The sequence below is a fragment of the Aquila chrysaetos genome, chromosome 19 (assembly GCF_900496995.4).
Source record: "Aquila chrysaetos chrysaetos chromosome 19, bAquChr1.4, whole genome shotgun sequence".
Lineage (NCBI taxonomy): Eukaryota > Metazoa > Chordata > Aves > Accipitriformes > Accipitridae > Aquila > Aquila chrysaetos.
The window spans coordinates 10,318,351-10,340,813 of NC_044022.1; the positions used below are offsets into that span (position 1 = coordinate 10,318,351).

A 22,463-nucleotide genomic window follows, 5' to 3' on the forward strand; every position below is an offset into this window, starting at 1 on the left:
ACTGTTGTGAAAGACTACACTTTGCCCTAATGGAGAAAAAAAAGTTTGGAAATAATGGCAGCCTGCTATCAAAGTTCTGCCTGCAAGAACTGCCAGTTTGCAAATTGCCATGTGCACTGAATAGTCACTCAAAAATAGTTATTTGTTCCATACAAATAGCGCTAACCTTTGCATATACCAGAAAGCATAAAACACCGATGTTAGATGATGCACTTAAAGAAAAAAGGAGTTGAAATGTAAAAAGAGATTCACATTAAAAGGCAAGGACAATCAGAGAAGAAAAGCCATTACAGTAAAAGCACTCCTTCAGGCCATCGACTGTTCCCACGTCACTGTTTACTGCAGGATCAGGTACCCGAAAGGTCCCAATAATCTGGTGACACCACCAGTAATTTTCAGTGACACGCATTATAAGTCATTTCAGAGACAAATCAACCAAAACATTCAGCAATCTAAGTACATCCCAGTGAGTTACAGAGACTTAACCCTTTTTAAAAATGCCATGAACAGAAAGTCAGGCACCCCCAGCCACTTTTGGCATGGCAGGCTCTCGTACATTCAAATTGAAAGACTACAGCGCATCTTTAAACAGAATTTGGAAGACTAAATAGCTCTACATATAACATTAAGTACTTGAAAAATCATAGCAAGGAAAGAACTGGAAGTCTTTACTTTTTTTTTTTTTTTTTAGTACTCTAATCATAACAGACTTTGGGACTTGGAATCAGGCAAATTTCATACAGTAGCATTTTTCAGGAGCAGCACCTGAATTCAACTTAAAAATTTTGCAGGGGAAGACACCAAAATATCTTGCTAAATGAGTAGTCTTTTATATTACATTTTTATTTTGCAAGAAAATAAATTATACAACTTAAAAAATAAAATTCAAAAATTAAGCAGTACATCAAAATAGTTCAGCTGGACTGCCATACAGAAACTACCACCATTCAGAATTGTACAGCATTATTATCTCGGTAGTGGCACACATTCAAAATTGTAAATACCATACGTAGATAGATATTACAACTCAGGAACTCAAGTTTGCTCAACACTCCAGACTACATATAGTGTATATGACAGGAAAGCTTTCATGTATTTTTTATTTCACAAATATGACCTCAAAGAATTACAAAGATAGCATCCCAGTCATTTAGATGAAAATAGAAAACAGTTTGAGTTTAAGATAGCAAATCTTCCTGTAAAACTATCAAATCATTTTGCCAATTGTATTTTTAAAATTTGCACTTTACAGGACAATGGCATCCCAATGCAAATAAATGCAACATATGAACATTCAGAACATTTGCGTTAAGTTTAAAAAGGTGAAAACAAGAAAGTCACGTTGTCTTTTGGAAATGTAATTGCATTACAGTCGTAACAAATGAAAGACAGATGAATAAAATTAGAAGCTAGGGACACCAACTGTGGAAAGAGGAAAATGGAAGACTTCAGAATCGAAACCGAGATCCTCATCAAGTTGTTGGGACAGAGAAAGATTTAACAGTATTTCTTAATTAAACCCATTAAGAGTGATTCCCTCCCCCACCCCCCCCACCTCTTCTACACCAGATTTCATTCCATAGCTATTCACCGTGGCAGTGTGTGTGGCAACATGTTTTTCAGATGCAGCACCTCTTTAAGCTAGGTCTTTGGACATATATATTCATAGCTAAAAATTGCAGCCTTAAAAGTGCGTTGTTGCCATATTGCAAGTGAAGAATAGTTCATTTTCATTTAGATCTGAACTCTACCCTCCCCAAAAGAACAGTTTACCCCAGGTATCTCCCTGTGCTCCAGGTGATACTAGTTTTAAGTGCATATTGGTGAAAGTGACCTGATGAAGGACGCTAAATGTGATTCTGCATCTTTAACAAATTTGCTGGTGTGAGTCTCAGATTTAATAAAAAACCTGACATCCATTTCCGGTATGTATTCAATGAAAAATGACCATGTCATAGGCACATTACCAATTCTCTTTCTGCATCCCAGGTGTTGAGAAATATATAGATAACATTTGGGTTGTATTATTTTATATTTAATAGTTGAGAGAACATGTAGCTCCTTAGCTTTTAGCAACCTGTTGCTTTCTGCATACACTCCAGCTTCCTAAACAGTTGTATCTGAGATGCTGCCTCTTAAACTTCTCTCTCTCAAATCTAAATCAATGGCTTCAAAATCAGCATTAACCCCTTTGCAGTTCTTTCTGCATGACAATTTCACACTTGTTCTTCTCTGGTTAAGGGTTGGAATTTTTCATGTTGAAAAGAGTGTGCTCAGACTGTCATGTTTTCCCCCAATTATCCCAAGTGAACATTTATTACTTTTAAGTTACAAAGACTGAAAGTCTTGCAGCAGAAAGTTTTTTATTAGAATTTTGTTTTTTAATGTTCAAATAGTTTTACTGGTTAACTACATAGAGCACCACTTGCTTTTGATTCTGAATTTCAATACTACAGGGCCAACATAAAAGATGCAATTTTTAAACAGCATCTGCTTTTGAGTATCAAAAAAAGCATGTAACATAAGCTGTGAGATTTTAATCAATTGTAATTGGCCAGGTCTCAACTTCTCTCCATCTCTTGTTCATGAAACCCTCACTACCAAAAATTTCTTCCCCAAATAGATGTCCAAGTACACACTGTTCTCAGGCAGTCACATTGGCTTTTACATTAGTAATAGAGCATGCATCCTGTTTAAGGGTGCAAACAGCCATTCTTGTAGAGTTTGCTTTTAAACCGCTCTTATTGTATACTTTACTGCACCATGTGAAAGCAAAACTCCTCCTCTTACTTACTGGAAGGTTCTCCTTTTTGACTAAAGTTAATTGTATCCTCTTCCCCCTTTCAATCATCAAAGAAAATGAGACCTTCAGATGATGAACTTGAACTGGTTAATTAAAAAAAAAAATTCACACACTTGCAATTTATAGAATATTCATACAGAACTGAGTAAAGCTCTACTTACCTTTTGTCCCAAGACAGGCACTCTGCTCCAGTGATTCACGTTATCAGTCCAATACATGCTGGGACATTTTAGAGCAGCAGAGAGGCAGGCAGTGCCAAACGACTACTTAAGGTGATTGAAAATAGAAGAGGTAACATTAAAAAGTTGAAATTCCTGATGTGTATTTGGCACTCTCTCTGCATACACTGACCAAGGTATCTTCCCTTAGCTTTTTACCATTTTCATTAGAATTATATTTCCTACCCTGCCAGTTTCAAAATAAAAACCAGATGGTTTGTTTTTCATACAAAGATGTTGACTTCTAAGCAACAAACCAGTCCAATTGGATTAACCTTGCATGTACATATGAAGTTACCAATGAGGAATTAGTACAGGGATCTTCAAGTGTTATTTTCTTTCTGGGGGAGTTGTGCATCAATTACTCTTTAATGCATTCAGATATATGTAGTCATACTTAAATATTTGGAATACAAATATTAAATGTACAAGGAAATACACTTAATATTTCTGTTCAGTATAACAGACATGAAAACTGCTTTTAGAGTGAAGTATCATTGAAGAAAGCTTTACCTTCTCAAAAAGGATTGTAGCAAATCATCCATCCAAACAAGGTAACAAATAACGTATATCCACTTGTTTACAGCAAACAATTTAAAAACAATGATCTCTTGCTTAAGGAAAAATATCACCCATGACTTGGAATTACTTTTATGTCACTTATGTGTCAATTATTAAAATCCAGTTACTAGATTGAAGCACTGCTCTAGCCAACAGGTTTTAACTGTAACAAATACATATCAGTTGTGATGCATGTGTTTGTGTCTCTCAAACGTTATTACATAAAAAGGATCAAAGGTGGACAGTACATTACTCTGTTGATCCAAAACACAAAAGTGAAAGTGCTACTTCTAGTCCTAATTGCATTAAAAAAAAAAAAAAAAGACACCAAACAAAAAAAACCAAACCCAAAACAAAACTAATTAGCAGTTCCTCAGTGCATGAATATTTGAATATTTTTTCCTTGTGCAAGTACTGGTCATCTAAAAACCCAAACCTGTATTCTTCCTGGTGGGTGTAAATCAAATCTACTTTAAAAAGTTCACAATGGGCTCTTCATGAATGCAAGTTTCCCACAAAACAGCATGCTGTTAAAAGTGTGCAACATGAAGGGAATGCCATCATGCTAGCTGAATGAGATTGGCAAAATATAGTCCTCTGTAAGGTAAGGCAGGGATTTTAATACGTAACGAAAGTCAAAACAAGTCCTTCTGCAGCACAAACTGTTGCAGCTGTCTGTCCAAGCACCCTTCCATTTATGTTCTCAGCATCCTGCAGAGTCCTCAAATTATGCCATATATATGAAGGTGTTGATATCCGACTCATCTCTTCTGATATATTTGTGCTCTATAAGCCATTCAATTTGCTCTTTTATCATTTTCTTTTGTGGCAAGAACATGTTTTTCAATATTTCTACCAGTTCAGTCTGAAGCTGGGCATTAGTAATTTTCTTTCGCATTTTCATTATTTGGATGATAGCCTCCTGGTAGGGGACAAGAGGGGAAAAAAAAAAGTTACTGTTTTTTTTAAATGCCTGGGTGAAGGGACAAAGTAAACACAGCATTAACAGGGGGCTCCTGGTAAGGCAAGACAGCAAGGAAATCTGTATTTTGCCTTAAAAATCAGATATATGCTGCATTTCTTAGCCTAAGTAGATACTGAACTGCTTTTACAAAGAAGTTGATAAAGGAAAAGAATGAAGCACTGGCAAGATGGAAGAGGTAGAAGACAAGTCCAGTCAAAGGAGAATCTGCAGTTAAATCTTATCACTAGAGTGTAAATTACTCAGTAAAACCTAATGTTCATTCATTCTCTGAGCAGAAGTCGCCATTTCCAGTGTGACTTGTGACATACCTTGTGAATACCTCATGAAATGCAAGCTTAATGTCAAATTGGAACTCACAAGGAGTTCTCATTTCACAAATGCAACCAGGCATTAATCCTTCTGCTGGAAGTATGGCCACGATGTTAAGTCAGGTGGTACAATTCACAATGTGCATGGCCTGGAATCTAATCTGACTGACAGAACAGACCTGCAACTTGAAGGTAAAAAGGGAATTTTGAGACTCCATTGTAGGTAATGATCTCTGATGCCCAAAAAAATTCAATTTTTTTTAGAACTGTCAGCTCAAAAGATTTGACATGAGTCAAATCCTGACTGAAGGACAACCAACCACAAAGCAGGAAGCTGCAGTTTGTACAACTAAGGTGTACTTACAAACTTTCCCTCTGAAAAGGAGGCCTCTCAAAGTCACACCGCTATTAGTAAAGCATGATCCCATCTCTGAGATCACTCTACTCTCTTCATACAGAGCAGTCAAAAGAGATGTGAAGATCAACAATACTGTTTGTTCGTGCTGGTGGCTCAAGTCAGTCCACTTTTACTACCTGCTGCTGCCACCCACCACTACACAGTTGTGCCTTCACGGCTTGCTTAATATCTGCTTTGTCCTCTTTAAAAACTATGACCTGGTACATCAGAACAGGAGGCTGATAACTACAAGTGCACAAACACACATGCAAAATCCAGTATTCACAAAGGATATAAGCCAAATAGCAACAGTAAGTTCCAACAGGATTCAAAAGCATTCGTTTCATACGTCAACGTCCAAATGTGGACAGCATGCAGTAATGATAATACAACAGAAATAGGGTAATTTTATATTCCTCTGGCAGTTTACTTGCCTGGGTTCGTAATATTCTTAGCTGGACTATTCCTTCATTTTCCTCTTCCCGCATTCTCTCTGTAGTAAGTTGCAATCGACCAATCAAATTTATCTTGCCCCTTTTCTGAACTTTAGCGTTTTTTCTGAAAAAGTTGTATTGCATGAAAATAAGCAAAAAATACATTTTAAGTTAAGAAATTCCTGTTAAACTTAAATTACGTCAGCAAGGAGTAACATCACTTATCAGATATTTATAGGCTATTAGCATTGCAGCAGTGAGATAGCTGGCTGAAAAAACTCAACGCCAATGTCTCCGTACAATAAAACCTGAATATACTAGTATTACAAAAAAATCCATCAGCTGAAACTGACAGTGTCCGAAGTTGAAAAGTTACCAGTACTATTTTAAAGAATAAAATTTCAGAGAAACAGATTTCAGTTTAATTATATAAAACTAGGGTTCTTTGGAGGAAGTTCTTACAACAAATATCAGGAAATTGGACTAGTCAATATTCCATCAAAAGAACTGTCTGTCTAGCAGAAAAGAAGGACGAAAAACAGCTGTTGTAACAAAGAAAGCTGATGGCATTCTTCAGTGGTCACACAGAAACTTTCTGTACAGCCTGTCTCTTCTGTCATGCCCTCTCATCATTTCCCAAAGCCCATGATCCTGATGACAGGAACAAACATTGTGGCCCTGGGCAAGAAACTAAGCTCCAGGAAAGCAGATTCATCACCTCTCTCTCTCCACAGATCCAGATATCCAGCTGCTGAGTATGAGGTCCAGAATCTGAGGTTACTAGCAAGGAGCCAGTTCTAATCATAGTCATTGATAACAGAGAGAGGCAAAAACCAAAGTAAAACATGCTGAATGTAGTATATACCATTTAGATATTCTCTATACTGTCTTATGGTCTGAAGGATTTCAAAGCACCAGTAAAAGAGCACTGCAATTCTCACTGAAATAAAGACACTCCTCTCCAGTGAAAGCTACACCAAAAAGCCCAGCTTTTGACAGCATAACATATTATTAAGTAGTTTCACTTCCTTTTTTAACTTATCACTCTGCTTTTGAAACTCTGTGTTTGTGTGTGTATGTATAATAATCAATACAGCACTAGGGCTCTGCTTACATGCTATTCTTCCTATATGAAATTTCATGGGCTCATTAGTAACAGGAAGATAGCAAAGCCTCTGATTTTGCACCTCATCCCTAGGTGTTCAAGAAATTTAATTTCATAGAAATCAGAATCATAGCAATGTTTGTCTGAAGGGGCTGCTGGTGGTCATCTAGTCCATCCACCTAGCTGAAGCATGACTTATCGCCAAAACTATGTATGGATAGGGCAGCAAAGCATGTGTCTAGCTGAATCTTGAAAACTTTCAAGAACAAGGGTTAACTTCAAGTAAATTCCTTTAGTTATAAAATAGTACATTGTTATTTTACTTTTCAAACATTATCTTACATTAAACTGAACTCCTGGTTCACCGAGAAGAGGGTTCCTTCTGTAAAGTCTTTGGGTGAATTGACTTGAGGTTCATACAATAAAACCTGACGTTTCAGCTTTGGAAATGCTACAAGAGACTACAGAGAAAAGGGGAGGGGGGAGAATGAAAATAAAACACCAGACTTTCTAAATGGAGACAATTACTTTTTAAGAACATAGTCTGCACAGCCGTGAACTGTAGTGAGGGAACCACGTAGCCTTGTTTGGAGCTAGAGGGCAACACAAAGATACTAGTAAAATCAGAGAGGGGACACAGTTTAGCAAATCTCCTTCTGAAATGGGTTAGCATAAGTAAAATCACACGAAGTAAAATGCACAAACTCATAGCTACAGAAGTGGTGTTAAGTCTAATTTACATGATTTCTCTCTTTATTCTTGAGCATACTATTATAAGTTTGATAGAGCAAACACTGAGGTTATTTTTAAGCAACATTTATTTATCAGGTGCCACTGATTTCCTAGAATTAGACCAGTCCCACTCCACAAACCACAACTATAACTGTGTGCTTTAGGCAGCATATGGTCAAAAAGATCTTGCTGTTCCCAAATCTTAAGTTAGATAATATTGGGTAGAGAGAATGTATCAATGTAAAGGCTGTGTGTGCTCAGCAGTAGTGCAAGGAGCCAGCATTACAACTGATTAATCAGCAATAAAGGCGTTCACGTTTCAGTTTCAAAGTGTTATCTGACAGCGCTTTAAAAATACTAATCCAGTATTTCAGAGTACAAAAATCAAGAAGAAATCTGTTTCAAGATAAAGGGAAATACCCATAAAGTCCTCCTAAGTTCTGCATCAGGGAGTTCAGTTGCCAGTTTAAGATTTTCAAAGCTGATCTTCTCTCTGGGTCTTTGGTTCCATGCAAACAGCACAGCTAGCTGAAATGTTGTTACCTCCAAGTCATACTGGCCAACCTCATTCTTAAATGTTATCTGTGAATAGAATGACAATTTTACGTATAAGCCTTTCTGGATCACAAGCTTTCTAACTAATATAAATACACAGAAAGTACAGTCATTGAGACTGATACACCAAAAACTATACACTTACAATTCCATTGGACATGAGGTGGTGCCAGTGCAGTTTTCTACCACTGTGATTCTTTTTATAAAATTCTTCAACTTCGGGGATGAGATCTTCTAATTCCGTGGGCAGCGAGACAAACACTTTTTCAGAACTTCGGGACCAGGCGCCAGCATTTAAAATTTTAATATTCACAGAATCAGCTGTAAGACAATATTGGATTATGTGAATTTCCAGGTATAACAGATAGATAAACAAAATGCATTTTTTTTTCCTAAATACAATTATGGAGGACTGAATTTTCAGAAAGTAGCAGGGTGTCTACCTACTTAAACATTAAGGTACTCTACGCACCACTGGCTTTCTGCCAGCAACACTGATTGAAATCTCTGGTTTTTTGGCTTGCCTCTGCCGAGCTCCTTAAACCCTGATGCAGCTTTATAGCTGATGCTTGTAAGCACTACTCAAGGGTTTTCAGCAGTAGCAGGTCCAAAACTGGATGTTCCTCAGCCTCTCCCATCAGTGAAATTTAATCTCAGAAATGTGATTTAAGCTCTTCATAGCATGCATCCAGCCCTCCTGTTGGCAGATAAAGGAGGAGCACAGCATGAAGCACTCATGACGAATGATGAGTGCATAAAAGAAGGGGGTAGTTCAGGCATTCACCTGGTTGATACTGATTCAAGCCCCTGCTTGGAATTTATCTACAAGAGTAGGGAGTCTGTATCTACAAGATTGCTCATAATGAAAACCCACAATAACTTACAGAATGATATAGCTTCAGTGTCAACTGTAAAAGAAAGCAGAGTCTACAGAGACTTCCAATCTAGGGGTAACAGTACCCTGAAGACTATGTTCAACCTGCAGTTCATAAAATTTTTAACTCAAGATTCAACAGAATTATTTTTCGCTATGAGAAATGAAAATTAGCAAATAATTTGAAAACAATACCTGGTAAAGCAAGTTTATTGTTTTTGTGCATTTCTTTGAAGGCCTGGTTCAAGTCTTCAGACACTTTGATATCCTGGAACATTCTAGCCAGCTTGTTTACATAGTCTGCTGGCATTCCTACTTCCTGTATAAACAAACAGAACACTAAACTATTACATAGACAACTATGAACAAAAAGCTTTATTTTTAAAATAATAAACTCAAAAAAATGAAAAGCATTAAAGTATACACATATCATCACTTTACAGTAACAGTTGATCTGCAACACAATATAAAGTTTTTTGCATGGATCATAAGTAGTTACCCCTTAAGGGCATATGATGATTCTTTTAAAGAAATCCAAGTGCTGAGAACATATGCATGCATTAAGAAATCAATGAATTCTGAGACTTGAAGGAATGTTTAAGACATGCAAATAATATTCTAATCTACAATAAGATTTCACAATTAGAAACATCTCAAATTACTTACATACCTAAACAAGTAATTTTGCTCATTTGCATATGGACTATATGAAGCCTTCAGATAATATGTGAAATGTTTAAAATCTATCACTACCACTATTAGGATCAACATTTCTCTTCGAAAAGAGCTAAATTGTTTTACTTTCACAAACTATTGCAATAAAACGGAAGTGTAAGGTGTCCTGAGTGGCCTGCAATTTAAGATAGAACTCATCTAAGAAAGAAGGGTATCTAAGTTCAAGAGTGGGAATTTGTACCACAAGCAAGAGGCACAAAGAAAGATGTCAGGCTACTTACTCTGAGCCATTCTACCATATTCTCCTCAATTTCACTATCAGCTGATATATCTAATATCAGGCGTCTTGTTAAGTGAGCTTTGTGATATCGCATGAAAACATCTTTATTCTGTACGTATTTAAGTACCAAAAGCTGTAAAAAAAAAAAAAAAAGTAGATTTTAATACATTTATTTGCATTGTCAGTCAGACAAGTCTCTGAATGCTGATCTGATGCCACTGTAGACTATGAAGTAGAAAAAGGCTTTTTGACATTGCCTTAGGAGCAACTGTGTTAATACTATCACAGGCATCAACTATGAATCTTTCATAATATCACCCCCCAATTTCTTCATTTGTCAACCATCAAGAACCTTCTCTTAAATCAGAAAGGACATTGACACCGGTATGTAAAAATCTCCCGTATTATTTCCTAGACTAACGTTAGTTACTGTAATACATTACAGTCTGATATACCCATTAATTTAGCATACTAATTTTGTGAACTGACACAGAGACATGAAGCACTGCATGATTTACAAGATTTAAACACACACACACTTGATGACACAATAAACTCTTTTCCGTATTATTACACCTTGCATAACCGTCTTTGAAGATCAAAGCCTCGACCCACATAAGGAAATAAAGCAAAAAAATTCATTCTTCAGAATAATTGAGAAGTAGAAAGCAAAAACATACCACTTCTTTAAGCTTTGCTTCAATTTCTTCAGAGGTTAGTTTTTTGCTTAGTGGTGTTTTTCTTAGCAACATGTCACAGTAATTAGCAAGAAGCTCAGGGCATTTGGATTCAGGCTGTGTTTTCAATCCAACACTAAACAAAAGAACAACAACATATCTTCAAACCGTATAGAATCCTGCTATTCTGGAGTAGTCACACTCTTAACAAGACAGGCCACTCTTTCCTGATCCCCTTGGCAAGGATCCTGGTGGTGAATTCATATCGTTGTTAAACTAATGAAAACTTAGGAATGACTCCCTTTTCTTCTTGAAAGAATAAATACTACCAAACGTTTCCAGACAGCTTGATCATTCCAACTGCTTTTAATTTTAGAACTCTAACAATGAAGGATTATGTTAAAGCTGCAGTTTGAATCAACTAACTGTTGCACAGCCATAAGTATTCCAGTAAAGAATTAACAAATGCTGCAGTGAAATATTTCACTCGTCTTGTCATTATGCTCTAACAAAAGTCTCAAGAACACCCTCCTGCACCGCAATTCACAGACTGCAAAACCCAACACATCTATCGCATAGTAACAGGATAAAATTATTTTATAACAGGTATAAACAGTGGACTAATAGCTTGGAGATAAAAACCAGATTAAGGTTGAACCAGAATATGCTACAATAGACAGACTTTGATTCTTCAAAATGCATGCAAGCACAAGGTTGCGTTCTGAGCCCGTGCCTAGACTGGTGAATAAAATAGTGCCAAGGACCAATCCCTATTTCTAGAGTCAGATGGCATGGACTTGATTGCTAGTCTCAAGGGCCCAAAACAAAGGCAGCAAGTAAGACAGCAGGTAAGAAGCTGTGGGGATGCTCAGGAACCCAGTGTTGCCTGTTCTCTCATCCTCTCATCAACTAGTGTAGACAGTGCTAAAACTCTTCAGACAACTTGTCCTTTTTAATTCATGAAGCAGCTTGCAGGCTAGTGTCTTCTGCCCTCCTGAACACCATTTGGAGTAAAAGCAGATCACCAGTCTTTTGGTTATTACAAGACAGAACCCTTATTTAATCAATGTGTTCCCAGGTATTTCTGAACAGGAGTCTTCAAGATCCTGACAGCAATGAAAAATTACAAAACTCCATATTCTCAGGCTGAACTTAATAGCACAAGTTAAGCAGGATGAAGTTTCATTTTACTTAAACCAGGCTGCATAAGTAGACAACTTGAAAGAGCTTGGGAAGAAGAATGCTGAACAGAAGACCATTGCCATCATGGTGGTTTCCAAGAAACCACTAGGCAGGTTTAGCTTTAGGACTGAAACACAGTTTGAATGAGGTATTGATTTGGGATGCTCCCAGGGGAAATGGAAACATTAGCAGAGACCCAAAAAACTCGTCTACCTTGCCTACATCTATACGAAGTACACAAAGGAGGGATCCAGTCTTTTGTGAAGGTGTTCCTCCAATAACATAAAAATAGCTAAGCTAATCCCTCTCCAAGCTTACCATTAGTCCAATACCAAACACAGGAAGAACCAGAATGCTGAATAGATGTTTATACCCAGCTACCCCTAACTAGAAGTTATTGGAAAGGGAAGCTGGCAGTGCAGCTACATAAGCTTTGTTTCCATAGTAAATCAGACTACAAACTATATATAAGCAATCCCAACCACCTAAATATATATAGAGATTCCTACTCAAGTGGCACATCACATGTTAAATGTTAACAATCAATTAACTGACTACTACCTTCTCTTGGCTGAGTTAGAGGCCACTGTAAGTACTGTTTTTCTTCCTGAGTCACACAGGTCTGCTTAATCTACTGGAAGTTGTTTAAACTAGCCTGGTTAATGCTGCACCAAAACAAAAATGTAACATCCAGACAGGTCACACTCACAGCTGGCACAAGAGGAGATGGTAAACAGCTTGTGGATGGTTACACCTTAATCAGATACAGTTATTCCCATGAAGATTACTGCCTGTCTTCCCCAGGACTTTTATTGAAGTTACGGAAGAGTTATACAGCTCAGGTTTTTGGAATTAATAACCCAGGAAGGTGTTATTAAATTCAGCTTACAAATTGACTCATTACTCTACTATAAAAGAATAGATCCCCAATTACTACAAATAAATTTGATTTTAAACAGGCTGCTATTCACTGATCCACTGCCATGTGAAGTGTTTTACCAGAGGTTGATAAGCAATCTGAAATTCCATAATGCAAAGAACACAAAGCACTTTTAAACAGTGTTAATTTTTGAAGAGATTTTAAGTGAGAAGCTCAATCTTTAACAATTTAAAAACCTTGATTCACAAAGTTTATATGGCTTACCCCTTTTGCTTCAATGGCAATTCAAGTTTAAATATCGTAGCATCATTCACAACTGCTTTGTACGCCTGAAAAATAATTACAGTTTTATTAGTGCTTCACTCAATTTCTCTTTAACATATGGATCACAAAGGTTTTAGCCCCTTTTAGATTACTGTAACATGTAATTAATCAGATTTCTTTATTAGCCCGAAGTTTGCAGATGTGATTTTTAATATGAGAGTTGAAATCCTATGACTCAATTTCCCATTAACTCACGTTTTGCGTTTTCCTCTTTTCCATTAACATACTACTTTCCTTTAAGCAACGGCTTAGGAGGGGATTACATGGAGCAGGTTGCATATGTGAAGTCATGAGACTATACCCAAATATGTAGTAAATTCTAAACATAAATATATTGCTGAATCAGACATTAAGGTGCTCCACACAAATATCATCTTCTGATGTGCTTTACAACATTACAAAGCTGAACACAAATGCAACTTTATGCATGACTACAACACAAATGAAAAGCTAATCAGTTGGTAGTAAGTTTCATCAACATTTTAGTCTGCATATTTACTAGAATAAGAGCAGCTTCTAGATTTAACAGGGAATGGACACAAGGATTTCAGAGACATCATAATTTGAATTACAACAATTCCTAAACTGAAAACAAATGATCAGCAGAAACACATACCTTATCTCTCGCAGTAAGAAATCTTGGATCATCTTGAAAAGCTTCTTTAACCAACTTACTAAATCGATTAAATAGTGTGAGCAATTGCTCTACATATTTCTCAGAATCCTAAAGTTAAAGAGGCAAAAATCAAATTAAAAAATAAGGCTCTACAGAATTTAGTATCTTCAAGCCTGCATACTATGAATGAGCACTTTATCTTTATTCTCTGAAGAGCTCTACAGCTTGTAAGCCTCAACACGGACTTGCAGGATAGTACTTCCAATATACAAACATATATATATATATATATATTTATATATATATGAAAAAATATAACTTTCACATACTGTATAATAACTTCCAAAATAAAAAAAAGTTTTCAAGGACCAATAAAAGGCACACCCTAATTGCTGCAGATACTCAGGCCTCTTAGACCCAGAGAAAAAGATGATAAAGAGCTGAAAAAGAACAGTGGGAAAAAAACCTTTTGATTTCCACACTGACCAACCACTCTTATACTGAAAGCAAACTTCAAATTTCATCAGGAAGTTAGAATCTGAAAAAACTGATTATGCCTTTTTAATTAAGATGCTAACACAATCCTACCGTATAAGTACCCCAAGCACTTAATTTATAACCTTTTCTTTACTGCAAATTTAACTCAAGTTTTAAAGCTGTAACTGAAAACATAAGGAATAAAAAATTATTCTAAAGACACTTAAAACTTTCAGTGGATCAAAATTTGATGTTTAAACATAAAATCTTCAAAATTTATTTCCATTCACACGTACATCCCACAAATAGAGTATTTAACTTCCACAAAGTTGTTTTTTAATAAAATAACAATGAAAAAACAATACACTTACAGTAGTAATAGTTTCAGCAGCTGCTACCATATCTGCAAGTCCAGCACTAACAATATGTTCTTCTAAGTCTTTTAGCATAGGCTCTATGCCATTTGGAACTTTATCCATCAGTGAAAACATTAAATGCAACTCTGAAAGATACAAATACTGATAAAGCCACCAGTCAAAGACCTGTATAAAAACCAAAGATACTGCATTTCTGCTAGGGATATCTCAAGTGGAACATGGAATGTGTAAAGAACAGATAATCCAATTTATCCCTTAAAAGGAAAGATGTTTTGAATACTGTCCTAATTCTGGTCCCATAGGAAGATTCTTCTGAAGGCAAAGAGAGAGATTTATTGAAACATAATACTTGCTTATGCATATAGCATCACAAGGTTGAATAAAAACCCCTAAAGTCAATGGCTATTTGGATTAAGTCCAGGTTCTCAGTATAACTGCCTTAAAATCCCTGGCAAAAATGGGTCTCAGTTGGAAGCCTACAGAAGTTTATGCAGAAAATTGTATGGATTCAAGATTTTTTTTTTTTTTTAAATTAAAGCCAAACAGAGCTGTCTTTGTGTATCTTCCAATACCATCTACAATGTTTTGTTTTAATTAAAAGCATGCCAAATTCTAAAGTAACCAAAACTAAGGTAAACAGCATTTTTTTCCATTCTGTTTTCCCAAAGAGTTTATTTAGTTTTTCTGAAAGTTACCAGTTCAAAAACTTTAAAAACTGATATGGTTTATTTGTCTACTTTTTGTGAAGGTATTTCAACACTGCTAAAAAAAAAAAAACACCAACAACAAAAAAAAACCCCAAACGTACTGAAACATCAATCATCATCTTGACAAAGCTGTCCACAAAGGAACACCTGGATTAAGGCCACCAGATTGTTTTAGAGAGACCACAGAGATTTGAACTAAACACAGCAAAGGTCTCTGCTTAATGAAGTAGAACAAACTGATCATGGACTCCGATTCTTTTTTCAATAGGAAAAAAGTTGATAGATGCGCTTAGTTCCTCAATGCTATATCTACCGTGAAGGGGGACAAAAGCCAGAGGCCCTGTCTTTGTTTTCTCCTCTGCAATACTTTTGTCAGCAACATCAAGATCCTGTCACCAACGAAGATGAAATATATGTTATCAACTTCTGTAGCCCAACAACTGTTGCAGAACCAAATAGAAAAGCAATGCATGGAAGAAAAAATCCTTTTAGAATGTAACAATGCAAATTAAAGAATGGAAGCTACAACCAACCTTCAGTAAGAATTTGCAGTGTTACTAGAGACAACTCAAAATGGGCTAAATGATGGGATTTCAGGAACCAGAAAAAAAAAACTGCATCAGAGGTATTCTGTGTACAATTTAGATGCACTGCAAGCGATGGCAGCACTGTTTTACACAGGGTAAGTCCAAAAAGCTCACTTAACTTTTACTGGATGTTTTAATCTGTACTTCAAAAAAGGGTGAGAGGGAGGAAGAGATGGCGGAAAAAAAGAAACAAAAACATGTATTAAAGGGTTCTATATCTGTTTCTGTAAATTAGTGATGGCATGAATAATTCAAGAAAAAAAGTCAGCAGTTTCTCCTAATAAACAGTGGCAAAGGAAGACTTCAGGTACATTCCTAAAACTGCAGGAACCCAAAAAACCCAGATTCTTCAAAGACAGATTTCAAAGTAACAAAACCAAAAGGAACATTTCACTGGAACATCTCTCATACATTATGACACTGAAAGGTAAAAAAATCCGTATCGTAGTTGTTGGGGGACTTAAACAAGTTCTGTTTTCATTTTATATTCACAAAAGCCAAGTGTACTTTTTATTTCTTACGAAGTACTTCAAGAGTAAAATTTAGGTCTCCCATCCCCAATACTATAAGCAAAGAAAAATGCACTAAGCCAATTCTGAAAAGCATTTGCAAGTTATGATATCTTTGATAGTTCTTAGTTGGAAAACCTGACTTCCTTTGACGGCATGTAAATATTAAGTACTTAACGTAACGAGAGTATTTTACAGCACTGCCCAGCTCATAGCCAAAAAACCCAGTCCTTTTTTGTCAGATGCTGTTTAATAAAGAAAACATCATGAAATTCTTTGGGGTGAGTAGTATCAGGAAGACACATACATAAGCAAAGTACAGCAGAGGATACTATCAGACGTATATATTACTATGCATAGCTCCAGTCTTTAAATACATTTTTAATCACCTGCACCTGCATCCTTCATTAAAACATTTTAAACAGCATAGGTAGGTCTAGGAAAAAAAAAAAAAAAAAGAAGAATTGAAAGAGATGCTTGAATTCTTATATACTAAACGGAAGTATTTTGCAACCAAGCGGTATCACGAGGAAGACATAGCCACAAGGAAAGAGAGGACTGTGTGAATACTTCAAGAAGTTTCTAAAGAAGGATGCTTTGGATGCTATAGATGAACCCTTCTGAAGCTCTACAGTTAAATAAGCCTCCTGTATTCTCTCAAAGGCTGTAACATATGCTCATAAGAAGTTAGGTGACTTTCTAGATTTAGCTCTGGACTACTGCCAGAAATCATGTTGCTAGATGAACAGATCAGTATGACATAGTTTTGAGGTCAAATATTTTCTGAAATTCTAGCTTTAGAAGTATTTTCTACACTGTTCTAAGTCATAAGACAGTTTTCACATTTGCATAGAAATGAAAACTTCATACAGACATTAGTAAATATTCCCTGGCTGCAGTGTACCAAGACTTCAAAAGAAAAATTAACCTGTGATTTCAGCTCCCTGCCCACGCCCCCCCCCCCCCGCCTTGAATTATGACATTTTCTATTACTTATCTAGTTTGGTTTATCATACAGGACCAACACAAGACTTCTGAATCACACTTACCTCTCAATTTATGGCAGCGGAGTTAAAAAAAAAATTTTCAAAACTTTAAAAAGGCATGCAGAGCTAACTTTCAATACTCACAGTGACATACTAGCTATAAAACCAGATGAAAAATTTGCAGATTTTGTTCATTGACCTACTGGTCCTGCACCAATAATCAGAATAAGAAAAATTTCTCCCTGGTTTTCAGAAAAACAGCTTTGTAAAGAGATGCTTCACTTTTTTTCCAGGGGGAAGGAGGCAGTGGGGGTGGAATGAAGGGGGAGTGTTTGTATCTGAATGATTCAAATAGAAAATAAGACATATGCAACATTTACCAGAGTTGGTGAACATGAGGAAAATAAGTTGTAAGAAAAATAAAGAGAACGCAAAATATTCTTTTCTTTCAAGTAAAATCAGAGCTAGCCAGTCATTCAACTTAGGGTATTGTACATACAGATTTCAGAAGCCACATGAAAAAATACTAACCAATGACAGTCATTCTTCATGGGATAAAATTGCCCACTGGCAGTAATGTTTTAGCTGCAAAACACTGCCACCATCTATTAAAAACAGTAATTTGATATATCTACAAACAAATCTATTTTTATGCAGATGATGCTGAGTTCATCCTGTACTGTTCTTAAAGCTTCACTTACTTTCTGTTTCATTTCGTTTGATCATGCCTTGGCATTCAGCTAAAATAGTCTCTTTAAAAGATGTCACCAGGGCATTGACGCAGCACTCCATTAGCTGAAATATATTAAACACAGAATTAGCTCATTTAGCCATCTGAACACCAAAGTGTGATCTGCCTCAAGTTTACCATGACACACAATCTAGTCTGTTCTCTACAACTATGCTCTATAAAATAATTTATTCACTGATTCATAAAAGTATGTGTAGTTTGAATAAAATCTATACAGGAAACCATATTTCTTAAAAATGTGTAGGTTAGTAAATGTGGTAAACTCTCTTCCAAACCAGTAATGAGCTTAATATTTCTGTCACCTCTTTTCTCTCAAGGGACCCACCACTTTTGGAACACCAACTACCCTACTTAGTTTCCAAGCATACATCCAAGAGCTAAGAATAGTTTTCATTCCAGCATACCCTATTTGGACCAGGCTAGTGGGCTTGAACAAGACACTATGTCTAGATCTAACACAGAAACTGCTTGTACCTGTCAGGACCATCTCTCTTTTGTCAGCCTCTTTATACAAGTTACAATTTATAGCTGTGCAAAATGAATGATTTACAACTTAACAAAAGAGATAAAATACATTTTGATCCACTGCAAAAAATTCAGATTTAAAGGGTATTTATTTAAAATAACTGTTTCCTGAACTAATTTCACCACAATTAGGAACTATTCATTGCAGTTAAATCCTCCTCCAGAATCTGAACTGTGTAAAATACTGCTCAAGGGGGGCAAAGGGAAAGGAAAAAAAAAAACCCATCCTTTATATTAAGTGGCCCTATTTCAGCCTAAGAGGAAATCTAGAACAGATCTAGAACAGTTCTTGTGAAATTTCTATTGCTCCTTTTGATTGCAATGAACAATAACTCTTCCAGGTATTTTAAATGAGCACTGAGAAACCCTCTACCTAATAGGTTGGCCAGCTTATTTTCAAGCATCATTCTCATCCACTGTTAAGCATAGCAAAAAAACCACAAACAAACAAAAAACCCCAAAAACAAACCCACACCCAAACAAAAAAACAACAAAAAAAATCCCAACCACAAAATATACCAGTCTCAAAGTGAAAGAATAAAAATCAACCTGAATAAAAACCTGCCCTTCAATCTGAACTCTGATCTACATTTACTATTAAAACATCTATAGAAACTGTAAATTGCCAGATTGGAAAGTAATACAGATTTTTTCAAGAAAAAATATAATGGATGATTAAAAAACATAAACCTAACAGTTTCATATCAATTTACTGCTATGAAATAATACTGTAACACACACAAAAATAAAAATTGCAATGTAATAATACTATATAAAATACACCAGTTTTTCTACACATTATACTTACTGCTTCTACAGAGTTACATTCACGCCTTGTTTCTAAATATCGTAGTGCTCTTTTCTCTTCTTCTTTTAGTTTAGCATCTGCCTGCGCAAAAGTAGAACAGCAATCATTTTAAGTACTAACACTTTCAGAACAAAGTTACAACAGAATTTTTACTTACATATTTCATATAATTCTGTACACCATTTTGTTGTAAATAAGAAGGAGCCTGTGTTCTATAAAATCTCTCTGTTGAATCCAAATATGCCTTTTCAAAGTTATCCCGATATATCTGAAGTTTATCTTCAGGATTAGAACAAAGGTTAACTGCAAAGAGAAAGTCCAAACTTACTCTCAAGTCTTGGAAAATTATGTTGCTAATAACAAGCAAATCTCTCTCATTAAAGTCAGTCTTGTATTAAAAGGTTGCACTGAACAATTTGAAGTATCCTAAAAATGCACTCTGATCCCTAAAGGTAACCAAAATTGTCCAGGTTTTGCTCCAAAAACATTTAGATTAACTATAGGGAACTGGAAAGAACTGCATACTTATCTCCAGCATTTTAGAAATTCAAACATGGTAACGAGAAATACACATACAACTGCAAAATTGGAAAAAAAAGAAAAAAAAAAAGAAAAAAAAAGTTCAGCATAACGCCTAATGAAGTGAAAACTTTCCCACCTGACTGAGCAAACAACTTTTCTTACACACTGTTCTTAGAATCCCAATGTCCTCATTTTAGACTTTTTTTTTTTTTGCATTGGGTTTTTTCTGTTTTTCAAGAATGGAGACAGTGAACTTACTGCAGTGCTTTGCACTATTTGAAATAGTTTCCACCTTCCTCTCAACTGTTAAAGAGAAATAAATAAAGCCCTTAAATGGAATATGCTTTTAAAAAAAAAATTAGAATTGGACATCTATAAAGCCATCTGAGAGAGTATTAGCCACAAGTTGAATTCAACAGGCTGCAAAGCTTTGAAGAAGCAGGAGGCAATGGTGAAATATCATAGAAGTTTCAGATACACAGATCTGTTTTGCAAAGAAGACTATGAGTCTTAGATGCAGCCTGTTTAGCATTTCCTCTTCAAAGTGTCTGAACAATCAGAAACAGTACAGAAAGGAGCACAAAGTTATATCTGCAACCCTAAAGGTCAAAAAGTAGTTGCTCTTTGAAAACACTGATTTTGCAGTAACCGATATGTAGCTGAATCACTTAGAAGCTAAAGATTTTAAACATAATTTAATTGGTATCACATATCAAACACAAAAAAAATCAATACAAAATGCTGAGATAATCATTCCAACCCTGCCATAATTGTCAACTTTGTATGATGAAAATTCACCTACTAAAGCAAGGAGGCAATACAGATCAGTCTGTGCAAGACATACCATACGATTCTCGAACTCCAATAACAAGCTGAGAGTCGAAAGCTTCTCCTAGTCTTTCAGCATGAACTAGCTTCATTGCACTGTCCTGAAGTCTGTTTTTTATATTTGAAAATATGGATTCATTCCAGGTGTCTAGCATGAGCTGTGTATCAGGAAGAAAAAAAACCAAACCTATCAGGTACATGCAAACCTAAGTTTGTGCAAAAGAAATATAAGAGATCAGAAAAAGAAATCAAGCAATTTATAATGTAATTTTCAGGTTATGTACAGCAGTTCAACTACCTTAGAACTTGATCTTGCTCTGAACTTGTTATAGAAGTAATATTGAGCTTATATTCTAAGCTTAAGTTATGTAACTGGACAACTAAGGGAATCAGTATTTGATTCATATATTAATCCCATAATTCTGTATTATTTCTACCGTTCTCAGTAATCAGTCAAGTAACTTTCCCAGCAATGCAATATGTCAGGAGTTGCAATATCAGGGGGTTCTTCTGAGCCAAACATCCAAATAGAGCTCACTATTTGGCAGGGTCAGTCTTAAAACCAAAAACTCAGTTACCACCACAGTTATGTAAAGAAAAAGACTGATGGTTTTGGATTGCATTTATCTAACATGAAAGTTCAGTATGCAAGTAATGCATATGTAATTTATAAAAACCTGGAAACCTCATCTAAGCACTGCAAAGTTATAAAATTAGTTATGGAGGCTCCTAACAAAATCCTCAAAGGGTGCCTTCATATTCCATTGTGTCTTTTTTTTTTTTTTTTTTTTTTTTTGTGATTGCTACTGACACTGCTGCAAATGTATTGCATTACACCTTATCACCAGACCCAATGTGCTGCAGCTGAGCAACAAGAAAAGCTCACTGGCAGGCCAGGCCATGCTTACATCCACCTAAGCTCCACCAGTTGTTCAGCAGTAAATACTCAAAGCATGCTACATGTTTGCTAAAAATCTTAACTTGCTTTAGAATTCAAGTTACTGTGGTCATTTTTTCTGCCCTTAGACACTGGATCTGGCTCTTTCTATATGCCACAGAATACTTAAAGAAATTATGCCAAAGCTTAAAAGATAATTTTTATTTTTTCTATCCAACTCGTGCCATTTCATTGCTTTAGAAGAAAGCTCAAACTTACAGTATCTTCAAATATGACAGTATCTGCTATGAATGTAATTTAAGCATGCCAGTTGTCAGTCCACACTGGCAGTGGAAAGCAGGTTGGAATCATAAAATTTACCATTTCAAACATTATCTCATGAATGTGAATAAGCTTACTAAAAACAAGCTTAGGAAGACGACACAGCTGTATGGCAAAGTTAATAGTAAAGATTAGATGGTCTTGTTCCATTCTTGCCTGGTAAGTTTTAGATTTTAACAGAGCAAGCACCTAATAAAAGTCAGATAACCTTTCAAGAGAGTTTACCATCCCTTATTCTTAACTTTTCCGTAAGTGTCTCTCAAATTCAGCTAAATTTCCATTTCTGACACTGAAGTCATATGTGTTGGAAAGGAATTATTGTTCAAAACATTGGCACATTCTTAGAAGCAAAGCTTTATTTGATTACGCTTCCTTAATTACTTTTTTCATTATTTTAACATTACTGATATGCACACTATGGTTGCGCTGAACAATTATGTAATTGGTTGACAAGAGCTGAAATGAGTAAAAAATGGAGAAGAAAACAGTGAGATAATGTCAAGCAATCTGGGAGGCATGTTAACAGCTTTGTTGAGGTTAAACTGTTTTCAGACATTATGG

General features: G+C 35.8%; 1 protein-coding gene across 3 annotated transcripts in view; it reads right to left on the minus strand.

Moving 5' to 3' along the window:
• Window positions 1-822: 822 nt before the first annotated feature.
• The window catches only part of CUL5 (cullin 5), a 34,180-nt gene continuing 12,539 nt past the window's right edge, over window positions 823-22,463 (minus strand). For 2 of the 3 annotated variants that reach the window (XM_030042356.1, XM_041118494.1), the window contains 15 exons: window positions 20,700-20,841; window positions 19,491-19,636; window positions 19,334-19,414; window positions 17,951-18,044; window positions 14,455-14,585; window positions 13,607-13,714; window positions 12,931-12,995; window positions 10,608-10,740; window positions 9,929-10,060; window positions 9,168-9,291; window positions 8,244-8,419; window positions 7,964-8,125; window positions 7,154-7,272; window positions 5,707-5,830; window positions 823-4,504 (listed from right to left, as the gene is read on the minus strand). In XM_030042356.1, the coding sequence (XP_029898216.1) occupies window positions 4,310-4,504; window positions 5,707-5,830; window positions 7,154-7,272; window positions 7,964-8,125; window positions 8,244-8,419; window positions 9,168-9,291; window positions 9,929-10,060; window positions 10,608-10,740; window positions 12,931-12,995; window positions 13,607-13,714; window positions 14,455-14,585; window positions 17,951-18,044; window positions 19,334-19,414; window positions 19,491-19,636; window positions 20,700-20,841 (1,932 nt within the window). In that variant the 3' untranslated portion in view covers window positions 823-4,309. The remainder of the gene's footprint in view (window positions 4,505-5,706; window positions 5,831-7,153; window positions 7,273-7,963; window positions 8,126-8,243; window positions 8,420-9,167; window positions 9,292-9,928; window positions 10,061-10,607; window positions 10,741-12,930; window positions 12,996-13,606; window positions 13,715-14,454; window positions 14,586-17,950; window positions 18,045-19,333; window positions 19,415-19,490; window positions 19,637-20,699; window positions 20,842-22,463) is intronic. The other variant, XR_003927509.1, reaches the window with a different exon arrangement.